This window comes from Ursus arctos, unplaced genomic scaffold (assembly GCF_023065955.2).
Source record: "Ursus arctos isolate Adak ecotype North America unplaced genomic scaffold, UrsArc2.0 scaffold_22, whole genome shotgun sequence".
Classification (NCBI taxonomy): Eukaryota; Metazoa; Chordata; class Mammalia; order Carnivora; family Ursidae; genus Ursus; species Ursus arctos.
In genome coordinates this window covers 34,318,195-34,339,029 of record NW_026622897.1, presented here as the reverse complement: position 1 = coordinate 34,339,029, position 20,835 = coordinate 34,318,195, and the positions used below count along the sequence as shown (strand labels likewise).

General features: G+C 39.4%; 1 protein-coding gene across 2 annotated transcripts in view; it reads left to right on the top strand.

The window, feature by feature from the left end:
* The window catches only part of MTMR2 (myotubularin related protein 2), a 119,086-nt gene extending 105,265 nt beyond the window's left edge, over window positions 1–13,821 (top strand). For both annotated transcript variants that reach the window (XM_026505303.4, XM_026505304.4), the window contains 5 exons: window positions 1,460–1,666; window positions 6,284–6,376; window positions 9,554–9,667; window positions 11,574–11,750; window positions 12,471–13,821. In XM_026505303.4, coding sequence (XP_026361088.1) covers window positions 1,460–1,666; window positions 6,284–6,376; window positions 9,554–9,667; window positions 11,574–11,750; window positions 12,471–12,632 — 753 coding nt within the window. In that variant the 3' untranslated portion in view covers window positions 12,633–13,821. The remainder of the gene's footprint in view (window positions 1–1,459; window positions 1,667–6,283; window positions 6,377–9,553; window positions 9,668–11,573; window positions 11,751–12,470) is intronic.
* Window positions 13,822–20,835: the final 7,014 nt, after the last annotated feature.

Genomic DNA, 20,835 nt, shown 5'->3' with positions numbered 1-20,835 from the left:
GTCCCCACACCAGCAAAACTTACCTACTCACCTTCTTCAGATCTCTGCTGAAGTATCACCTTCTCAGAAAGGCCTTTCCCAACCACACCTTACAAAGTCACAGCTCCACCAGCAGGATGCTGTCCCTCACTGCCCTCTGGCATAGTATGTAGTTTCTTATTTATTTGCATCCGGGTGGCCTCACCTGAGTAGAATATACCATCCCTTTGTCTGTTTGGTTCACTGCTCTATCTCTGGCACCTAGAGCAGAGCCTGCCACATGGTAAGGGTCTCCAAAATGTTTACTTTGTAAGCGAAGGAAGGCAGGAAGGCAGGAAGGCAGGAAGGTAGGAAGGTAGGAAGGTGGGACGGTGACCACTTTGGAAAACTCCCTGGTCAGTCTTAACTTTCCAGCTGTTCCAGTCCTTTGGGTCAGTGATTCATAAGTCTCGATATCCACTGAATTACAAGTGGGAGATATTTAAAATAGTAAGTTAGAAGTAGTGGGGAATGGGGCCCAGACACTTAAAAAAATGCTCACAGTTGACTCTGATGCATAGTCAAGATTGACATTGCTTCAGAGTACCCCATTTCCAGAATATGCCTGTAGTTACAATCAAAAGGAGGTTATCATGAGATTCTCCAAGTCTAGTAAATCTGTTTTTCATTCTGATCCATGTTGGTGGACCCATACTGTTCTCTAAGTATGTATGGTCTAGCCATTGCAGAGAAGAATGGGACTATATTACTCATTTTAAAGAATATTATACTTTTGTGTTTCTTATTTGGTTATATCTAATTCTGTCTAGTTTTAACTCGAGATCAACTTCCTAAAGATGATTATTTTGCAGTATCTGTGTATTTAAAAAAATAACTGAAATTATTTTAAATACCAGTTGACATAGTAATTTTTATTCATACTGATACAGAAAAGTAGCTTCAAGTTTTATACTGTGCTTGCTGTAAGCTATGTGACACATATAAAAACAGTAAAATAAATGCTATAGAAGCTATAGAGTAAGAGAGATCCAATTTTATTGCTTTCGTATTTATTCTAATTTGATTAAGTAGGGATTGTTTAATGTGTTGTTTAAGTAATGTGTATGACTTCATTTGGCATATTTTTTATTTAAATAGATGATGTTGGAATATTTGAAGATTCTTAGAAGCAGATCTCTTTAAAACTTAATCCTTTTCTCTCACTCATACTGTTGGTTTGTGCAGAACCCATAGGTACCCTTCATTTGGCTCTTTCATTGTACAGATTAATAGGAGCTTGTGTGTATGAGATTTTTCTAGTTATAAAGGTAAAATATTATAGACCTTCTGCCACTTACAAGAATTCTTATTATTAGGAAGGGACTGATAGTTTTTCTCCACATGTTATTCAGACAGTCATCCGTAATAAACTGTATTAGTTAATTTTGAAGAAGGAAGCACTTAATTTTTTAAGAATGTCATTTAAAAATCTGTTTTGCAGCTGATTCTTGCGGGGGCTCTTCGGATCGCTGACAAGGTAGAGTCCGGGAAGACGTCTGTGGTGGTGCACTGCAGCGATGGCTGGGACCGCACAGCTCAGCTCACTTCCCTTGCCATGCTCATGTTGGATGGCTACTATCGGAGCATCCGAGGCTTTGAGGTCCTTGTGGAAAAAGAATGGCTAAGCTTTGGACATCGATTTCAGCTTGTGAGTAAAGAACCTTGACTTGATGTATCACATGCATCCTACATAAGGCGTGTGAAAACAGTGCCTTTTATTCATTAGATACTCATCGAAAACCCTTTATACGAAAGGGGTGAACTTCTAGAGAGAACTTTCTCGTTAGTTGTGGAGAGCGTTAGGATAGTCTCTCATAGCTGCAGTCTGGCCAGGGCTGTCGGGTCCCGTGTCTGGCTCGGTCTCCTCTGTGATCCCTGCCAGGGGAGACATCAGATACTGTTCCCTCGTGTGCACAGGGGGTCTCTACCTTCAAATGCAGATTAGCAGGAATGGTGGTGGAATTACAGGGCACTTTGATCTCATGTAAAAGAAGCCAAGAATGGCTTAATTATTATTCTTAATTTAAGAATACTTCAGAGTAGCAGTGCTCACGCAGGAACAGGGTCTTAAGAAAAATCAGGCTGGGACCTCAGGCTGGGACCAAAAGAAATATCAGAGAAAAAAAGGAAAATTTAACTCAGAGTGGGGAATAAAACAGCTTTTCGAAGATCCTTCTTAAAGTACTTAACACTGTAATGAGCATACGTATGGAGAGTATTACAGTTAGTTTTGTGGAAATGACAAATTTTCGTGCCCTCTGTTTGCCTCAAAATTTATGTTGATATTGTCGTTTGTCTCAAATCTGAGTTGGCAGGACCTCAGCGTCCAGGTGTCATTGTTGAATATCTTCTACCGTGTCTCCATGAAATGATTGTTTAATTTCTGCATTTACACCTCCAGAAACCAGCAGCCGCAGTAGCTGTCTACCCATGTCCTGCATAAACTTCAGTTCTTCTGGCTAAACATTCATTTTCTTCAGTGTTTTCCCCTCTCAATCCCCTCTTTACCCCAGTTGTCCTCTGGACTTTGGTCATGTCTTTTGTCAAGTGTGGTATCCAAAACTAATCACAGTTCCTAAAATAGAGGAATGGAGTTACTATGTCCTTTTCAAAGGATAATAAGCTTTCAGTTTTGCTTTTTTGATACATCATACTTTGGATTCATGCACCTTTTAATTAAACATTCACGTGGTTTTTAGCTGTGTTTCTGCTGAACGCTAAATTTGCAATCAGAAAACTTGAGAACAGTAACCATGTAGGCCTTGGTTTTTATGTATTGCTCCTCTGTGTTAGTTGTAATCATAGAATTTAGAGCGTGAGGAGTAGGAATATTTTCCCCCAAAGGAGGAACAGGGTGAGCAAAAATCTAGATAGGATTGAGCGTGGCAAGAGTAGAGTTGAGGGAAGGGTGGGGTTAGAGAATCATGAAGGGGGAGAGTTAGACTGTCAGAGGCGTTGAAGCCACTGAGGGCACGCACGGTTCCTGGCAGCATTTTCCTAGATTAGCTGAAAGAGTTTCTGAAAGATGTTTACCCAGATGCCGTCTCGAATGTTAACCTCTACTATTCTGTAGTTACCAGGGAGTATCAGCAGTGTTTATAAATACAGATGACCCTTGCACAATGTACAGTGTGGGGGCTGGGGGTGCAGTCAAGAATCCACATGTAACTGTTGACTCCTCCCCAGAACTTAACTCCTTATAGCCTATGGTTGACGAAAGCCTTACCGATAAGATATTTTGTATGTTGTATGTACAATATACTGTATTCTTATAATAAAGTCAGCTGACAAAAGGACATGTTACTAAGAAAATCAGAAGGAAGAAAATTCACTTACAGTTCTGTAAAAAATCCACATGGAAGTGAACTCATGCAGTGCAACCCGTATTGTTCGAGAGTCAGCTGTTAACTTGAAAGAAACAGACATTTAAAGGTAGTCTGCTCTTTTGAACTTGAACTGTTAAATAAAATTGGGCATCTGGAGTATCTTTTCAGATACTCCACATTTTTCTATTCTCTCTAAAATATACTTACCATGAAATAAGCATTACAACAAACTCTCTTACTTCAAAAAATGAAGTGTTAGTCATCCAGAGCTGCCCGTGTTCATATAAATGGGACCAAAATAGTAAACATTTAAGACCGTTGGAAGTTGCTGTGGATTCCTAGATTGCTAACTCTGGTTCCCTACTCCATTGTTTCCCCTTAATCTATCTGAGAGCAGAATTTGACAGTTAAAGGACAGTTGGTCAAGAGGGTACGTCCACCTGGTGAATGTAAGGTAGTGGGTCTCCAACGTTTTGGTGTCAGGGTCTCTTTCCATTCTTAACAATTATTGATGACCCCAAAGAACTTTGTTTGTATGGTTTATATCTACCAATATTACCATATTAGAAATTAGATTTTAACAAATGTTTAAATATTAATTAAATAATAAATCTGTCTTAGTCTGTTTGAGTTGCTGTAACATAATACCACACACTGGGTGGCTTGTAAAATTTCAGCAGAATTTTTTTTTCTCACAGTTCTGAAGGCTGGAAATCCAAGGTCAGGGTGTCAGTACAGTCAGGTTCTGTGGAAGGCCCTAGATTGTGGGTTGTAGATTGTTAGCCTCTTGGTGTGTCCTCACATGGTGAAGAGAACTAGGGAGCTCTGTGGGGTCTTTTGATAAGAGCACAAATCCCCTTTATTGGTGTTCTGCTCTCATGACTAGCAGCTCCCAGACGATGACTCCTGCCATTAGGGGACACAAACTTCAGGCCGTAGTACTACTATATATAAACCTAAATAACATTTTATAGAAAACTGACTCTATTTTCCAGAACAGCAACAAAAAAAGTTTAATGTGAAGGGTGGAATTGTTTTACATTTTTTGCAAATTCCTTTCATGTCTGGCTTATTAGAAGATAGCCGAATTTCACAACTACTTCTGCATTCAGTTTATTGCAATGTGTGCTGTTGCTTGAAGTAAATGAGGAAAATCTGACCACACACAGATATGCAGGTTGAAAATCAGAGTGTCTTAATAGCTTTTTCAGGGAATTGTGGATATTCTTTCATACTGTGCCAAAATTTAACAAATGCTGATTTCTTCGAGGTTACTTATAATGTGGATCCAAAACTAGATCAATGAGTTTTTCATCGTTCCATTAAATTCCATTGGTCTGTCTTGCACTTTGAATAGAACTTTTACCCATGCATGATTCTACAAGATCAGGTATTGGTTATTTGGAAGATACTGGCTTACTGACTTACATACCTCTTCCAATGTTAATGCTTTTCATCATATACCATCGTAATACCTCATTTGTTAGTATCACCAAAGATTTGATCAGAAAAGTCTGTTATCAAGCTTATTGTGGCAGGTAGTTTTCCAAAAATCTAATGTGCACTCAAAGCTTGAGTTTTATCATTGTTTTCCTTGAAATGACACATTCTCTTTGTACATTAAAAAAAATGCCTGCAAGACTTTCAGGTCTTAATAATCATAGTTCATATATCAATTGTTCTTTCAAGTCAAAGTCAAAATGATGTTCCGTGAAAAAGTGGTGTTTTGTACCATCAACTTACGTTTGCAGCAGAAGAACATTATGTGTATTTCCCATTTTGTTACACAGGCTGTTGTTAAGGGGAGATATATAACAGGATTAATTTTTACTGCTTCATCAAGGAAACTGCCCCCCCCTTCATTTAACTGCAAGTGTGTGGCAAGGCAGAATATGACACGACTCGTGCAACTTGATTCGAGTGCCTTGCTTGATTTCTCCTAAGGAACCCAGAGTTTTATCCTTTGTCACTTTTGCACCATCAGTGTAAATGTCAGTGCACTGAAAAAGGCAAATAATGTCTTAGTATTATTATGAAAATAGTTTTGATGTCACAGACACCCCCCCCCCCCCCCCCCCGGTCCCTGGAAATCTATGGACCAGACTTTTAGAATCACTGATTTGGAGTGTGGAGGGTCTGTTTCAGTCATCTGGGGCAAAGGTCCTTGGAAGAGAAAAAACTGAGAAAGGACGTGAGTACATGCTTGGAAGGCAGATGTCAAGCATTCTTTAAAGGTTTTCAAGAGTTTGTGCTGATGTGATTCTTCTTGATAAAGACAGATGAGCTGAGATAGGACAGGTGCCTGCACACACTGGCCAAGTGGTTCAAGGAGACGGGTGTTCCCTGAGGCTGTTGGACAAGTAGCTGTTAATATTTAGGGAATGTTAAATCTCTGGGACAAAAAATGTGGGTTCTGAGGTCTGACTGCTCCTGTCTTCCGTTATCAACCTTTTAAGATCTGGGTTCCACTTATTAAAGTTGTAATTTCCTATTACCAGCATCTTATGTCAGAAAATCATGTGGCCATTTGTACATCAAAATGGTAATAGAGACTTCTGGTAAGACTGAGAGTGATTTCTATTTTCCTTGCTGTGCTTTTATTTTTTTTTAATTCATTTTTTAAAGATTTTATTTAGTAAAATAAGAGAGAGAGAGAGCACCAGCGGGGGAGAGAGAGGGGCAGAGGGCAAAGCAGGCTCCCGGCTGAGCAGGGAGCTCAATGCGGGGCTCGATCCCAGGACCCCCGGATCATGGCCTGAGCCAAAGGCAGACACCTAACCTGACTGAGCCACCCAGGTGCCCCCTTGCTGTGCTCTTTTAAAGACTTTTGAACTTTAAAAAATATTGGAAGATATTACTTTTATTGCAAAATAAAATTATTTCCATGAAAATGAAAAACCCCACAAAGCTCATGTAGTATCTCACCCTTTCTGCTTCAGAGGCTCGGCCATGGAGATAAGAACCATGCAGATGCGGACAGATCGCCTGTGTTTCTTCAGTTTATTGACTGTGTCTGGCAAATGACAAGACAGGTAACTTACCTGGGATAGTCATTCTTAGTCTTTCTTTTAAGCCATCTGGAGTTGGGAGGTTTGGTCAGTGATTATCCTACATTTCATGTAAAATGGAAATTCTTGGAAGATTTCTCAGTAATAGAACTATTACTTGTTGTTACATTATGAACTAAGTTAAAGGATATTATTTGGAGATCGTATTAAACACTTGACGGTTTGATCCATTAGCATTTCAACCAGTGGCATTAATAATAACCCAAGAGGTTTCCTCCTTCCTTTTGAACAAGTAGTTAAATAATGGCAATATATTTACCCGGAAGCTCATCTACACATTGCTAAGAAAGGTGGAGGTAAAGAAATGAAGCAATAGGCTAGGTAACTCAAGCAAAATGAAATCCTATTTTAGGTAATTTTAATGGAAAAATGTGTTTATGTGGGAATTATGGGTAGGTAAGTATGTAATAAATTCAGTTCTTTTTGTTCTTAGGTATGGAGAGATTGTTTTTTAGACCTTCTATTAACTTTCTAACAAATTGATTTGAAATATTAATGGTAATGGATTTAGTCCTTTGGAAAGATATCAGAGGAGATTGGAAAACACCTGGTTTATTACAGGATCAGTTCACTAGTGAGGCAAGGGGTTGGTGTCTTAAAAATATTTAACTCAAGAAAATTCATCTCAGACCTTGGCAACGGCTCACTCTGCTATGTCAGCTAATTATTTACCGAGGGTTTATTAGACCTCAGACAACTGGAAGTCTGGTTTGTTTTTAGTGAGACCACGACATGAATATAAACTAGGGCAGTTGCTGACTCTGCTTTGCTTTAGGATTGCACTTTAGCTTCAAGAAAGTGCTGTTATTTCATTAAAAGAAACAAATGGTGATCTTCAGGTGAAACACACCGATTATATAAGCATTTCCCCTGTAAGTATATCGATTTGGATGGATTATTTGAAAGCTGCTGGGTTACATGAAGTGTTGTAGTGGATACGACTGCGGTGCGATGAGGCTGGTATTCTAACGTACATGCTGCAGGTGTGTATGGCAGCTCAAGTTTTGTTCTAGAACAGGCCCTCGGGGTGTTGGGGGGCACTAACGGCATAGTTTAATGGTGTTTACTACTTCTTGGACTAGGTTTGAATTTTTCCTTTGGAATTGCTCTTGAGTTGGTATAGCAGCTCTACAAACCCTTGCCAGCCCTTTTTTGGGTGTTTGACCCAAAACAAGAAGAGCCACTATTGACCATTACCGTATTTGATTTTTAAATAACGTTTGAATCTTGGCAAAAATTAAATATGTCCTATAAAAAGGCTCGAAAAGCTGTTTGAAACCATGGCACCATTGATGGCTGAGTGTACTGCTCTCCCAGAGGAATTACCTTGAAGGGGCAACATGTGTGACTGTATTTGTTCTGGGATGTTTGTTAGAAATAAAATCACATTTGCCAATAGTTTGCATAGAAGAGTACGCGATAAGTATCTTCCTCGGTAATTGTGTTCACTTATTACACACTGTTGATCTAAAAGCAGCTTCACTCTAATTTTGAGCTTAAGTTACTGCATAGAAAATCAGTTTGATCTTACATTTCTCCAGGAGAACTGAAAATATGTCCTATAGTGATGAGTCTTTTAGACATCTAGTTCTCTTTTTCTGTGTGATATTCTGGAGCATAGAACATGTTAGACCTGTTTATTGGCAATCACCAGTTTTATAAATAATTGAACTTTTGTGCAGAGACTTAAGTAAGCACATCTGTCAAAATGACACTGACTATGTGGTAATTAGCTAGATTGTACCTGTCCCCCCACCCTCAGCCCCTCACTCCTGGGTCAGGAAGCAGTTGGTGAAGGGCCCTTCAGATTGTAAACCCTGAGGAGGAGAAAATACTCCTCCTCTGCTCACAGCAGTTCCTGCTCTGCCACCGTTTTGTGCGGAGGACCTGTCCGTGGCTGAAGCGCTCTTCTCATGACTGAGCACGTGTTTTTGCCAAGAAGATGAAAAACTGACCACAGGCTTAGCTCCGTTGGATGGCTCTTTAATGAGTGAGTGCGCGTTCATAGCTGGCTAATAAGGCTGTAGAGTGTGTAACAGTCCAGGGGATGGGATTTATTTTGTAAGTGAATGAGTGGGATTTGACCAAGTTTCTTACAGGTAATTGGCCTTTTGTTGGCATTTGCTCCAATCACCTGGTTCATCTTCACAGCCATAAAAATTATCATTCACGACAGGGCGGGTTAGCCTTCAGTGTTCAAGAAATTTACCATAATACCCTGCTTATACATTTAGGAAATGTCGAGGCAAAGGTGGTTTCACCCCTGTCCCTTTTGCATGCAGTTCAGGCTGTTTTCTTGCACTACTGCATAGGGATCATTCTAAGAAAAACTTGGAACCAATATTTATTCCCCAAATCTGCAGTCCAAATATTCACAGAATTTCTTTTTCACAGTCCTAGAATTGGTACAATTTTCATGGAGACTCTTTGAAAGTTTTGAAGTATTAGATGGATGAGGATGGGTTATACTAACTCTTTCCCTTCCTGGGATCTGTCATCCATCCTTGATAAATCCCCAAAAATGGTTGTTTATGTAATATTAAGATATCTAGTCCAGCTTTTGTCCTAGGTTAAAGAGAAAGTGAATTTTCTGTTAGAAAGAGGCTGCCGAAGTACTGGATTACAGGATACTCAGGTTTGACTAGGTTGGCTCTTAAGTGATCTGCACATTTGCCTTGGATCTTTTTGTGCGTTGCTGACATTTTCTAGAGACGGTGATATTTTTTGTGTAATTCCTGAAACCAAAACTATGTTGCTGAAATTTTAAAGAAAATCTTACTATGTTGTCTTTGGTCGTTTTTGGCAAAGAAAGGCTGCGAGTTGCTAGAATTGCCGAAGTCAAAATTCATCCCTCTCCAAGTTTAGAATTAACAGATACAGGAGATACAGAAACACCAAGATCGCACCATTCAAACTCTTGCTGTTCAAGAAAAGGTTTGGGGAGAAATCTCAGAAAAGTGGTAGAGTGATTTTTCAACAGAAAACGAAGCAGATAATGCCATAATGGCTTAGAAATACATAGTTTTGAATATTATTTAACCTCATTTTAAGAAGTATTATAAAGAATCTACCCATATATGGGGATGAATATGCTTAAAAAAATGTCCTAATGATTTTGTGTTTGTGATATTCAATTTGCAGTTTCCTACAGCATTTGAATTCAATGAATATTTTCTCATAACCATTTTGGACCATCTATATAGCTGTTTATTTGGAACATTCCTCTGTAACAGTGAACATCAGAGAGGAAAAGAGGTAAAATATGAGCCGTGACCCTCCCCTCCTCTCCTCCCAGTACGTGTGATGTTCTCTACGAAGAACATCTATCTTTGATAGATTTCAACCTAACAGTCCTCTTGGATGATTTCTTTGGTCATGTTTTATTCTCATGTACTGTAAAACGATGACTTCTTTCCATATATCTGAGCCTGATTTGTTCTCCAGTACCTCTGTTGGAAGGCTGAAGGTACCAGCTAGTGGAAGGTCAGGTGCGTTTATGGGTGAAAAGTAGTGTCTGCTAAAGAGAACTGAAGTCTGTGTAATCATAGGAGCACCAGTCCTTGCAGGATGGAAATCCTTCAAAGCAAGTGCAGAAAAATCTAATTAGCAAAAAATATACATATGAATGAATAGATCCCCAAATACATTGTGCATACATAGCCATTTTAGGGTTTTTTTTGAAATTGTAAAATAATACTGTGAAACATCTAGACATTGAAGAGATGCTGTGTAGAAAGTTACCGTTTCCCTGCGTCACCAGATCATCACTGGTAAGTGGTTGGTATTATTTAGAAGAACCTGTGTAAGGATGATGTTTCAATTTTTACTTCTGACCTCAAAATATATCTGTCCTATGTATGAAATTCCAAATCCTTGTGATTTGGTGCCTCCCTCTTCATCAATTTTCATTCTAAACATGTGGTTACAAACTAGTTTACTCATGCTGTTCTATAAAGCATCATGGCAGGGAGCTTGCTCTGCAGCCAGGCTGCCTGGGTTGAACTCTTGTATCTACCCCTTCTTGTGTAACCTTGGGCAAGTTCATTTCTGCTTTGGGAAATTGGGGAAAATAGTACTTACTATTGTGTAAATAAAATAAACTACAAAACACTACAGTAACTGCCATGTAGCAGATGGTAAGTTCCTTGAAGGCAGATATTAAAAAATTTTTTAAAGATTTTTATTTATTTGAGAAAGAGCACACACGAGGGGTGGGGAGCAGCAGAGGGAGAGGGAGAAGCGGGCTTCCTGCTGAGCAGGGAGCCTGACTATGTGGGGCTCCATCCCAGATCCCAAGATCATGACCTGAGCCAAAGGCAGACGCTTAACCGACTGAGCCACCCCAGGAAATTTTGAATACACCGTATCTTCCGTGGCCAGCCCACAGTCAGTATTCCTATGCAGAGGAAGTGCTTAAGAACCTACAGAATGTTAGATAACTAAAAATAGCCAAGTTCCAAAGATACTTTTTTTTTCCATCTTTTGAGAGTCTTGAATAGGATTTAAGTATATCCTGATTTTAAGAAAAGAATCTTTTTTGCTGAGCTATAGTTTGCAGTCCATAAAATGAAAAGTGTATACTTTAGTAGTTTTCAGTTTATCTAGAGTTGTACAACTATCACCACTATTAACATTGAGAAGTAACTGTGTCCCTGTTTGCAGTTTTCCCCTAGTCTCCTCTCCTGGTCCCTTGGCCATCACTACTCTCCAGATTTGCCCCTCCTGGATACATCCTATAAATGGAATCATTCAAGATGAGGCTCTTGTGTCTGGCTTCTTTCACTTAGCATGTTTCCAAGTTCAGTTGTAGTATGCATCAATACCTTATTCCTTTTCATGGTGAAATATTATTCCATCATACAAATATACTACATTTTATCCATTTTATCAGTTGATGGACTTTTGGGTTGTTTCCTCCTTTTGCTCTTATGAGTAATGCTGATTTGAACATCTGTGTACAGGTTTTTGTATGCATATGTTTCTGTTCTCTTGGTATATATACCTGGGTGGAATTGCTAGTATGGGAACTCATTTAACTTTTTAATGAATTGTGATGTTTTGCAGTACTCTCTGATTTTAATGAAAGTGGGGCTATTACTGAAGTGTCCATATCCTCTCCAAGGAGATTTTAATCAAAAATACCTATGTTTCCTTCTTACAGAATCTCCCTAAAAGGACTGTGTCACTGTGGTCTTACATAAATAGCCAGCTGGAAGACTTCACTAATCCTCTCTATGGGAGCTACGCCAATCATGTCCTTTATCCGGTAGCCAGCATGCGCCACCTAGAGCTCTGGGTGGGTTATTACGTCAGGTGGAACCCACGGATGAAACCACAGGTATATATGCTCTCCAGTGTACAATGGGAGTTTTCATCCATGCGGTTGTATAGTTAGGTTCATCACCTTTAAAGCAGCTAGAAAAATTAGGTATATTTAAAACTTTCCTTTTTCCCTGTTAATAGTTACAATTGTATAGTAGAAAAAGCACTACATTGGGGTAATCAATATACTTGGTTCTTGCCCTGATTTTGCTTGTATGGTCTTGGGTGAATCACTTGTCTTTTCTTCCCCCCTCGGGAAAATGAGTGTGGTGCATTGGATAACTTCTGTAGGTCATTTTAATAGGTTTGAGGAAATAGCTTAAAGAAAATTAAAACCCTGACCGGTTCTGGTCCATTTTGAAATATGTTATGGAATATATACTACTTAGAACTGTTTAAAAGACTAAAAACCTGCAACTAAGTGATAGGAAATCTTTTGAGTTTTGGCTTTTAGATTGTCTGGTTCCTTGGTTGTTTGTTGTATTTGTTTAATTACCAGCTGCAGGGTATACTTGTGGAAATACTTGGGGGCACTGGGAAAGCCATTGAAAGAGCAGTGTTGTCAGTAGAGTCCGGTTAATTCTCACTGATGTGCTGGAAAGGTCAGCCTGGTCCCCATAGCTGAGAAAATGCACATTGCAGCACTTAGGGAAAGAACTATATTCCAGAACAATTTCACTTTGGGTTTGTTTAGGATTGCCTCTTTGAATGACATTATGGTGTTTTGCTCTTATAGGAACCCATTCACAACAGATATAAAGAACTTCTTGCTAAACGGGCAGAGCTTCAGAAGAAAGTAGAGGAACTACAGAGAGAAATTTCCAACAGATCCACCTCATCCTCTGAGAGAGCCAGTTCCCCTGCACAGTGTGTCACTCCTGTCCAAACTGTTGTGTGAAGGGACTGTTTGAGGGGGGGCCGTCATTGCCATGAACTCTGGATTACAATGGCAGCTTTAGGAGTATACAGTCTTCGGAAGTTAGAACCCACCCATGGGAGAAATGCAGTTGCTTTATTTATTTTAAATCTCTCCAGGTTGGGTTTAGAACTGTGGCAGTGCAGGTGGTGTATGTGAAATAACCCCATGTGTAATGACACAATTATGACACTAATCTTCTAAGTCACCCAAAGAATATTAAGATGCTTCAATACCAGATCCACAGTGGGAACAAGTTTCTGATTTTAAAATCAAAATACAGACTACTTCAGAAACATTCCTGTCGCTGCACAAAGGTTAGGAGCATCCCCGTTATCTCAGCGCACCGACACTGCAGTCCGCGGCATTTTATACACTGAGCCTCGATGGCATGAAAGCTCAGCATCACTCGATACTCCCTTCCCCGTCGTGGGTTTTTCTCCTCTGTAGTAAAGTCATTTACTTTGATCACCTTTCTGCACCCACACTCTCCATGTATGATATGGCAAGGTCTTGAGGATATTATGGCATAGTAGTAGTTGAAAATTATTGCTGTCATTACCGGCATATGTATTTAAGATGTAGTAGATAGCTGTTCCAAACGGATGCCTTTGAGATGTGCTTGGGGGTGGGGGGCGGGATTGAGAGGAGGAAGTGGTAGCCGTCCAGGATTTCAAAGAATTCTACACCCTTCAGATTAGTTTCCATTTGCCCAGTTACTAGAAACATAATGAAACATATTTTACAAATTCATTACTACCTTACTTTATTGCATTTACGTTTTTGTGTGTGTGTCTGTCTGAACACAGAATTGGTAAGTTTTGAGGCAATATTTTAAAAAGTTTACTAGGATTGACTTTTTTCCTGAAGTTTGTATAAATAGCGATGCTCAAATTCTACGTGAAATATTTTACTACTTTACTTTGCAAATTCTGTAATTCCACTGAAAGATTAAGTCTACCAAAGAACTTACTGCATGTACAAATGTATTACAATCTCAATGCCAGTAAAGGAAATACTGCCTCACTGTTCACCTGCCAGTAACAGGTCAGCGCTGGTATCAACAGTTGACTCCTTGATATCTTAAGAGCCATATGTTATGTACTGTAACAAAGGAGCTTCTTGTCCCTTGGGTCTTTAATTAAAAGGAAATTTCAACTGACTTTTAAAACGTTGACCTTATCCTAAGTTGTTTGCCTTAAGTGTCTTTTGCAGAAATGTTATTTGGAAAGTTTTTGAAGGAAGGGGTAGCTTAGCACGTGCTCCAAATTGAAATGTTCAATTTCAACCCATTTTGCTTCTATACCCGAATCAAACAGTACTCAAAAATGCAGTGTTCGCTCACCTGTTAATTCACCATAGTCTGGACTTAGCCCTGTTCTTGGGTCTGGTGGTGAGGAACTATAATTTCTCTTAGTACTTCCAATATTAGCAAAATTAATACCAAGATGATTTGGTCTTTGTATGATACTCGTTTTAAGAAAATTAGTAACATGGGCACCTGAGTGGCTCAGTCGTTATGCATCTGCCTTCAGCTCAGGTCATGATCCTGGGGTCCCGAGATCAAGCCCTCCATTGGGCTCCCTGCTCAGCGGGCAGCTGACTTCTCCCTCTCCTACTCCCCCTGCTTGTGTTCCCTCTCTCGCTCTGTCAAATAAAGAAATAAAATCTTAAAAAAAAAAAAAAAGAAAAAATTAGTAACGGTATGTAAGTGGCCAGCCTATCGACTGAAGCTAATTTTTCTATTCCAAATATTTTACAAATCCATTCTTTCCTGTCCATTCTACCATTTTCCTCATTTAACCCTTGATCATCTTAGTCTGACACTACATGACTGAAGAGATCAAGAATTTCAAACTTCTAGTCTCAATACCCTCACATCCACTTTAAATTCTATTCAAAAGCCAGGGCAATCTAAATGCAAATCTTTCACTTACCTTTTTAAGACTCTCTAGGGGTTTCCTTTTCACCTTCACAGGAGTCTACAAAGTGGAGTGCATTTACGATAACCCCCTGGTGGTAAGGTCAGGATCTTGATGGCAGGACACATTCCTGTTTCCTCGCCCTCGACTTGTAACTAATTGGACATCCATAACCTCCACACATCACACCGGGACAGCCATCCGTGCGCCTGGAGTCAAAGGAAGCTGCGGAGCCAAGGGAGTTACGGCAGCAGTGACTGCCGCCACCTCTCTCTCGTGGAGGTGGCAGAAAAAGGGGGAAGCTGAAAGTCTGCTCAGCTGCATGGGCTGCAGCTGGAGGGTTCGACTGCATTTCAGGAACACCTAGATTTTTAAGGAGAGACCTCCATGACTCGGTAGAGAGAAATGAAAAAAGGCAAACAGAATTCCAGCAAGAGGTCCATTCATGGGCCTTTGGGAATCCCCCCCCTCTAGGATTGCCATGGGCACACCTAAAGCTCCAAGTGCTAAGCATACACCTCCCCCCACTCTGCTTCCAGTCTTTAAAAAACAAAAGCAAACCAAAGATATTTGAGAGAGCAGATGGGTGCACATGGGGGGGGAGGGGCAGAGGGCCAGGGAGAGAGTCTCAAGGGGACTCTGCACTGTGCGCCCCCCACAGAGCTGAGGTGGGGCTGGATCTCAAGATCCTGAGATCATCACCTGAGCCTAAACCAGGAGATGCCCAACACAGCCACACAGGTGCCCCCAGTGTTTTTTTTTTTAAATGCCACATTTTTTTTTAAAGTTTTATTATGTTAGTCACCATACAGTACATCCCTGGTTTTTGATGTAAAGTTCGATGATTCATTATAGTTGCGTATAACACCCAGTGCACCATGCAATACGTGCCCTCCTTACTACCCATCACCAGCCTATCCCATTCCCCCACCACCCTCCCCTCTGAAGCCCTCAGTTTGTTTCCCAGAGTCTATAGTCTCTCATGCTTCATTCCCCCTTCCGATTACCCCCCTTTATCCCTTTCTTCTACCGATCTTCCTAGTTCTTATGTTCCATAGATGAGAGAAACCGTATAATTGTCTTTCTCTGCTTGATTTATTTCACTTAGCATTATCTCCTCCAGTGCCGTCCATGTTGCAGCAAATGTTGAGAAATCATTCATTCTTTCTGATAGCTGAGTAATATTCCATTGTATATATGGACCACATCTTCTTAATCCAGTCATCTGTTGAAGGGCATCTCGGCTCCTTCCACGATTTAGCTATTGTGGACAATGCTGCTATGAACATTGGGGTGCATATGGCCCTTCTCTTCACTACGTCTGTATCTTTGGGGTAAATACCCAGTAGTGCAATGGCTGGATCATAGGGTAGCTCAATTTTTAACTTTTTAAGGGACCTCCACACTGTTTTCCAGAGTGGCTGTACCAACTTGCATTCCCACCAACAATGTAGGAGGGATCCCCTTTCTCCACATCCTCTCCAGCAACTGTTGTTTCTTGCCTTCTCAATTTTTGCCATTCCAACTGGCATAAGGTGGTATCTTCGTGTGGTTTTGATTTGAATTTCCCTGATGGCTAATGATTTTGAACATAAAATGCCACCTTTTTTAAGCACATGTCAAACTTTAGCAGGGAGTCATTTCCAGTAAAAAGAAACCCCAAAAGCTTATGCTATAGCACCACCTTCTGGAAAACAAAAGAAAGGCTTCTAACTGCCAACCTGATGAATTATTAAAATCTAAACAAAGCCTTACGTAAATAAGGAAGGTGTTTGCTACTTTAAATGTGGCGGCACAGGTGCACTTCATTGAACACTATGAAAAATCATGGTAATACAGTATCACAAAAAAGCAATGACAATTCTCCAGCAACTGCACCCAAAGACACGGAATACTGCAATCTGATAAAAGAATTCAAAATAACAGGACAAAATTCAATAAGCTACAAGAAAATTAAAAAAGGCAATTCAACGAACTTAGGAATAAAATTAATGAACATTAAGTACTTTACCAAAGAGACTGAAATTCTAAAAAAGAACCAAAATGAAAATCTGAAGCTGACAAACTCATTGAAATGAATGTATTTTCTTCTAGAAAGCACTGGAAATGGAGCAGATCAGATGGAAGAGAAAATAAGCAAGCTGGAAGATAAGGGTTTAGAAATGATTCAGGAGGAAGAGGAGAGAGAACTAAGATATTTAAAAAGTGGACACAACCTATAACAATTATCAGATTCTATTAGAAAAGCTAACATAAGATTAATTGGTATACCAGAAAGAGAAGAGAAGGAGGCAGAGAGTTTATAGAAAGAAATAAAGGTTGAGAATTTCCTAAACCTGGGGAAGGAACTGGATATACAAGAATACAAAAGCTAACAGAGCTTCTCCAAGACACACTGTAATGAAACTGTCAAAAGTCAATTATAAAGGCGGGGAAAAAACCTACAAGGGAACCCTCCCTCCCCCATTAGGCTATCAGATTTCTACAAATTCTACAGGCCAGGAGAGAATGGAATCAATGAGCTATTCAAACAACTGAAAGATAAAAACTGCCAGGCAAAAATACTCTACGTGGCAAAATTATCCTTCAGATATGAAAGAGAAATAAAGGATTTCCCAAACCAATAAAACGTGAGAGTTCACCACGACTAACACTGCCTTAGAAGAAATGTCGGGAGATCTTCCAGCTGAAAAGATCTAAGTACACAACATTCTTATTAAGGTGATCAACAGACATAAAACTATAATTATTTTAGAATATAAAATAATTGCAGCATAAAGGTTAAGGAGCATTAAAAATGACAGCTATTAAAATTTGGTAACAATTCACAGTATAACAAGAGATCATTTGTGACATCTAAAGTATAAATAGATGAAGCTAAGTAAATGAAGATAAACTTTTATCAGCATAAAATGACTTGTTTTTCCTCTATGAGATATTTTATTTAGTAAGCCTTCTGGTAACCATAAAGCAAAAATAGAGCAAAGCCCCAAAACAAAAAAAGAAGACTGAGCAAATCACCAAGGACAAACACCAGCTTACAAAGGTAGACAGAAACAGAAGGAAAAAGAAACAATGGAGAGATAAATTAGAAGGCAAAAGGTAAAATGGCCATTAGTAATTCCTCACATATCAATAATCACCCTACATGCAAAATGGATTGAGTTTACCAAAAGGCACAGAGTGGCTGGATGGGTAAAAAAAAAAAAGGCCCGTCTATATGCTCTCTACAGAATACTCATTTCAGCTCTAAAGACATCCATAGGCTCAAGGTGAAAGGATGGAAAATGACCTTCAGAGCAAGCAGAAATCAAAACAAGGCAGGCATCACCTACTTACACAAAATAGACTTCAAGCCAAAAGTCATAAAACTGGCAAAGGTCATTATATAATGACAAAGAAGTCCATACATCACAAAAACATAACAATTGTAAATATATATGCTAACACCTGAGCACCAAAATACATTAAGGGAGAAATAGACAACATAAGAGTAGGGGACTTCAATATTCCACTATCACTAATGGGAAGATCATCCAGACAGAAAATCAATAAGGATGATGTGCTTAACAGTGGCCTAGTGATCTAAGGCTCTGGGTTAAGAAAATCAACAAGGTAAATACTGGAAATGAACCACACTTTAGAGCAAATAAACTTACTAGACACACACAGAATAATTCATCAAACAGCAGAATACACATTGTTCTTGTGCACATGAACATTCTCCAGAACAGATCATATGGTAGGACCCCAAACAAATCTTTGCAAATTTAGATTGAAATCATACTATCTTTTCTGGCCACTGTGATATGAAACTAGAAATTAACAAGGGGGAGGGGCGCCTGGATGGCTCAGCCTTTAAGCGTCTGCCTTAGACTCAGGTCATGATCTCAGGGTCCTGGGATCAAGCCCCATATCGGGCTGCCTGCTCAGCAGGAAGCCTGCGTCTCCCTCTCACACTCCCCTTGCTTGTGTTCCCTCTCTCGCTCTCTGTGTCAAATAAATTTAAAAATATATATATATACAAAAAAAAAAATAAATCGACAAAGGGGAAATGAGAAAATCTATAAATATATGGAACCTAAACAACACATTTCTAAACAATAGGTCAAAGAAGAAATCAAAAGGGAAAGAAGGAAAGTTTACAGTAATAAACACAGATATTAATTAGATCTCAAATAACCTAACTTTATATCTCAAGAAAGTAGAAAAAAACAGATTAAGCCTAAAGTTAGCAGAAAGAAGAAAATAATAAAGAACAGAAGTAAATGAGAGACCAGGGAAACAAGAGAAAGAATCAACTAAGAGCTGGTTCTTTGAAAAGATAAAATTGACAGACTTTTAGCTACATTAAGAAAAAGAAAACTCAGAAATGAAAGAGGAGACAACTGATACATTAATACACAGGCTCATAAGAAACAATTATGTGCCAAAAAATTACATAATACTCATCGATACAATACAAAAAATAAAAAAATTTAAAAAATTACATAATACTCATCAAAATATCAAAGGCATTTTTCACGGAAACAGAACAATCCAAAAATTGTTGTCGAAACACAAATGACCCCAAATATCCAAAGCAATCCCAAGAAAAAAAGACCACCACCAGAGGTATCCTTGAACAACATGGCAGTTAGGGGTGCAGACCCTTCCTGCAGTTTAAAATCCTAGTATAACTTTTGATGTCCCCAATCCTTAGGTACTAAAAGCCTACTGTTTACCAGAAGCCTTACCAATAACAGTCAAAAAACACATATTTTGGGGGTGCCTGGGTAGCTCAGTTGGTTAAGCATCTGCCTTCAGCTCAGGTCATGATCCCAGGGTCCTGGGATTGAGCCCTGCACTGGGCTTCCTGCTCATCGGAAAGCCTGCTTCTTCCTGACTTCTGCCTGCTGCTTCCCCTGCTTGTGCTCTCAAATAAATAAAATCTTAAAAAACAAAACACATATTTTGTATATATATTATACAGTGTATTCTTACAGTAAGCTAGAAAGAAAAAATGTTAAGATCATAGGAAAATACATTTACAATACTGTAAAAAAAAAAAAAAATCATGTGTAAGTGGTCCTACACAGTTCAAACTCATGTTGTTCAAGGGTCAATTGTATACTACCAAAGCCATAGTAATAAAAACAGTATGGTACTGGCACAAAAACGGAAGAGAGGCCAGAATTAAATCCTGGCATATGTGGTCAACTGATGCTGGACAAGGGAGCCAAAAACACCTGATGGGGAGAGGATAGTCTCTTCAACAAGTGGTGCTGGGAAAACTGGAGAAATACATGCAGAGAACAATGAAATTAGACCCCTACCTCACACCACTCACAAAAATTAACTCAAGATACATCAAAGACTTAAGCATAAGACCAGATGCCATAAAATTCCTAGAAGGAAACATAGGAGGAAGCTTCCTGATGTTGGTCTCATCAATCATTTTTTGGACATAATGCCAAAAGCACAAATAAGAAAAGGAAAAATTAACAAATGGGACTACATCAAACTCAGAAGCTTATGCAACTTTCATATTTGAGTTGACAGTTGTTTTATAACTTCGTATCTATGACTAGTGGTTGTATAGGTGCACTTTTTCCTTTATGATCCTGGCTACAAAACTGAGACCCATGTGGTTATGTCGAAGCTCTTTAGCCTCCTGTAACTCGTCGGCTTACATTTCTAGTATCACTTGCATTCCTCAACTCTTATGTACCAGTACCACTCAGCTGGTCACAACTTTCCCACGTCAACTGCAGAATCTGGCCTCTTCCCTTTTTGTTTTATCCTGTTGACCTGGAACTCTTCTTCCTTATGGCTAATTCCAGTTTTCCAGAGTCTAGGCATCACTTCCTCCTCCAGGATGTTAACCTCCTCCTCTGTGCCCTCACAGCACTGTGCTCATGCTGTCACCACTGCATTCACCACACAAATGTTGAAATAATTCAGATGTCTACCACCTACCTTGTAAGCATACCCTTCTTACTTAGCCTGGTATCCATATCGGCATCTCACACAGAAGATACTTGTATCTGAAATGCACTACAATAGCGTTCTTACACAAAACAGATGTCTAACAGCAGACTCCTCCACTGTAAACTCTCAGATAAGGAGACAGAGGCAGTATTGGTATGTTCTTGCTTTCAATTCTCACCTGATGGTATTAAAAGCTGGAGTTGAGAGTTTGATTCCTACCTGAGGGATTAGGTGGGTTTTAGCACCATTATATACTTCTCCTAATTAGGACTCAGAGCCACTACAATGCAAAA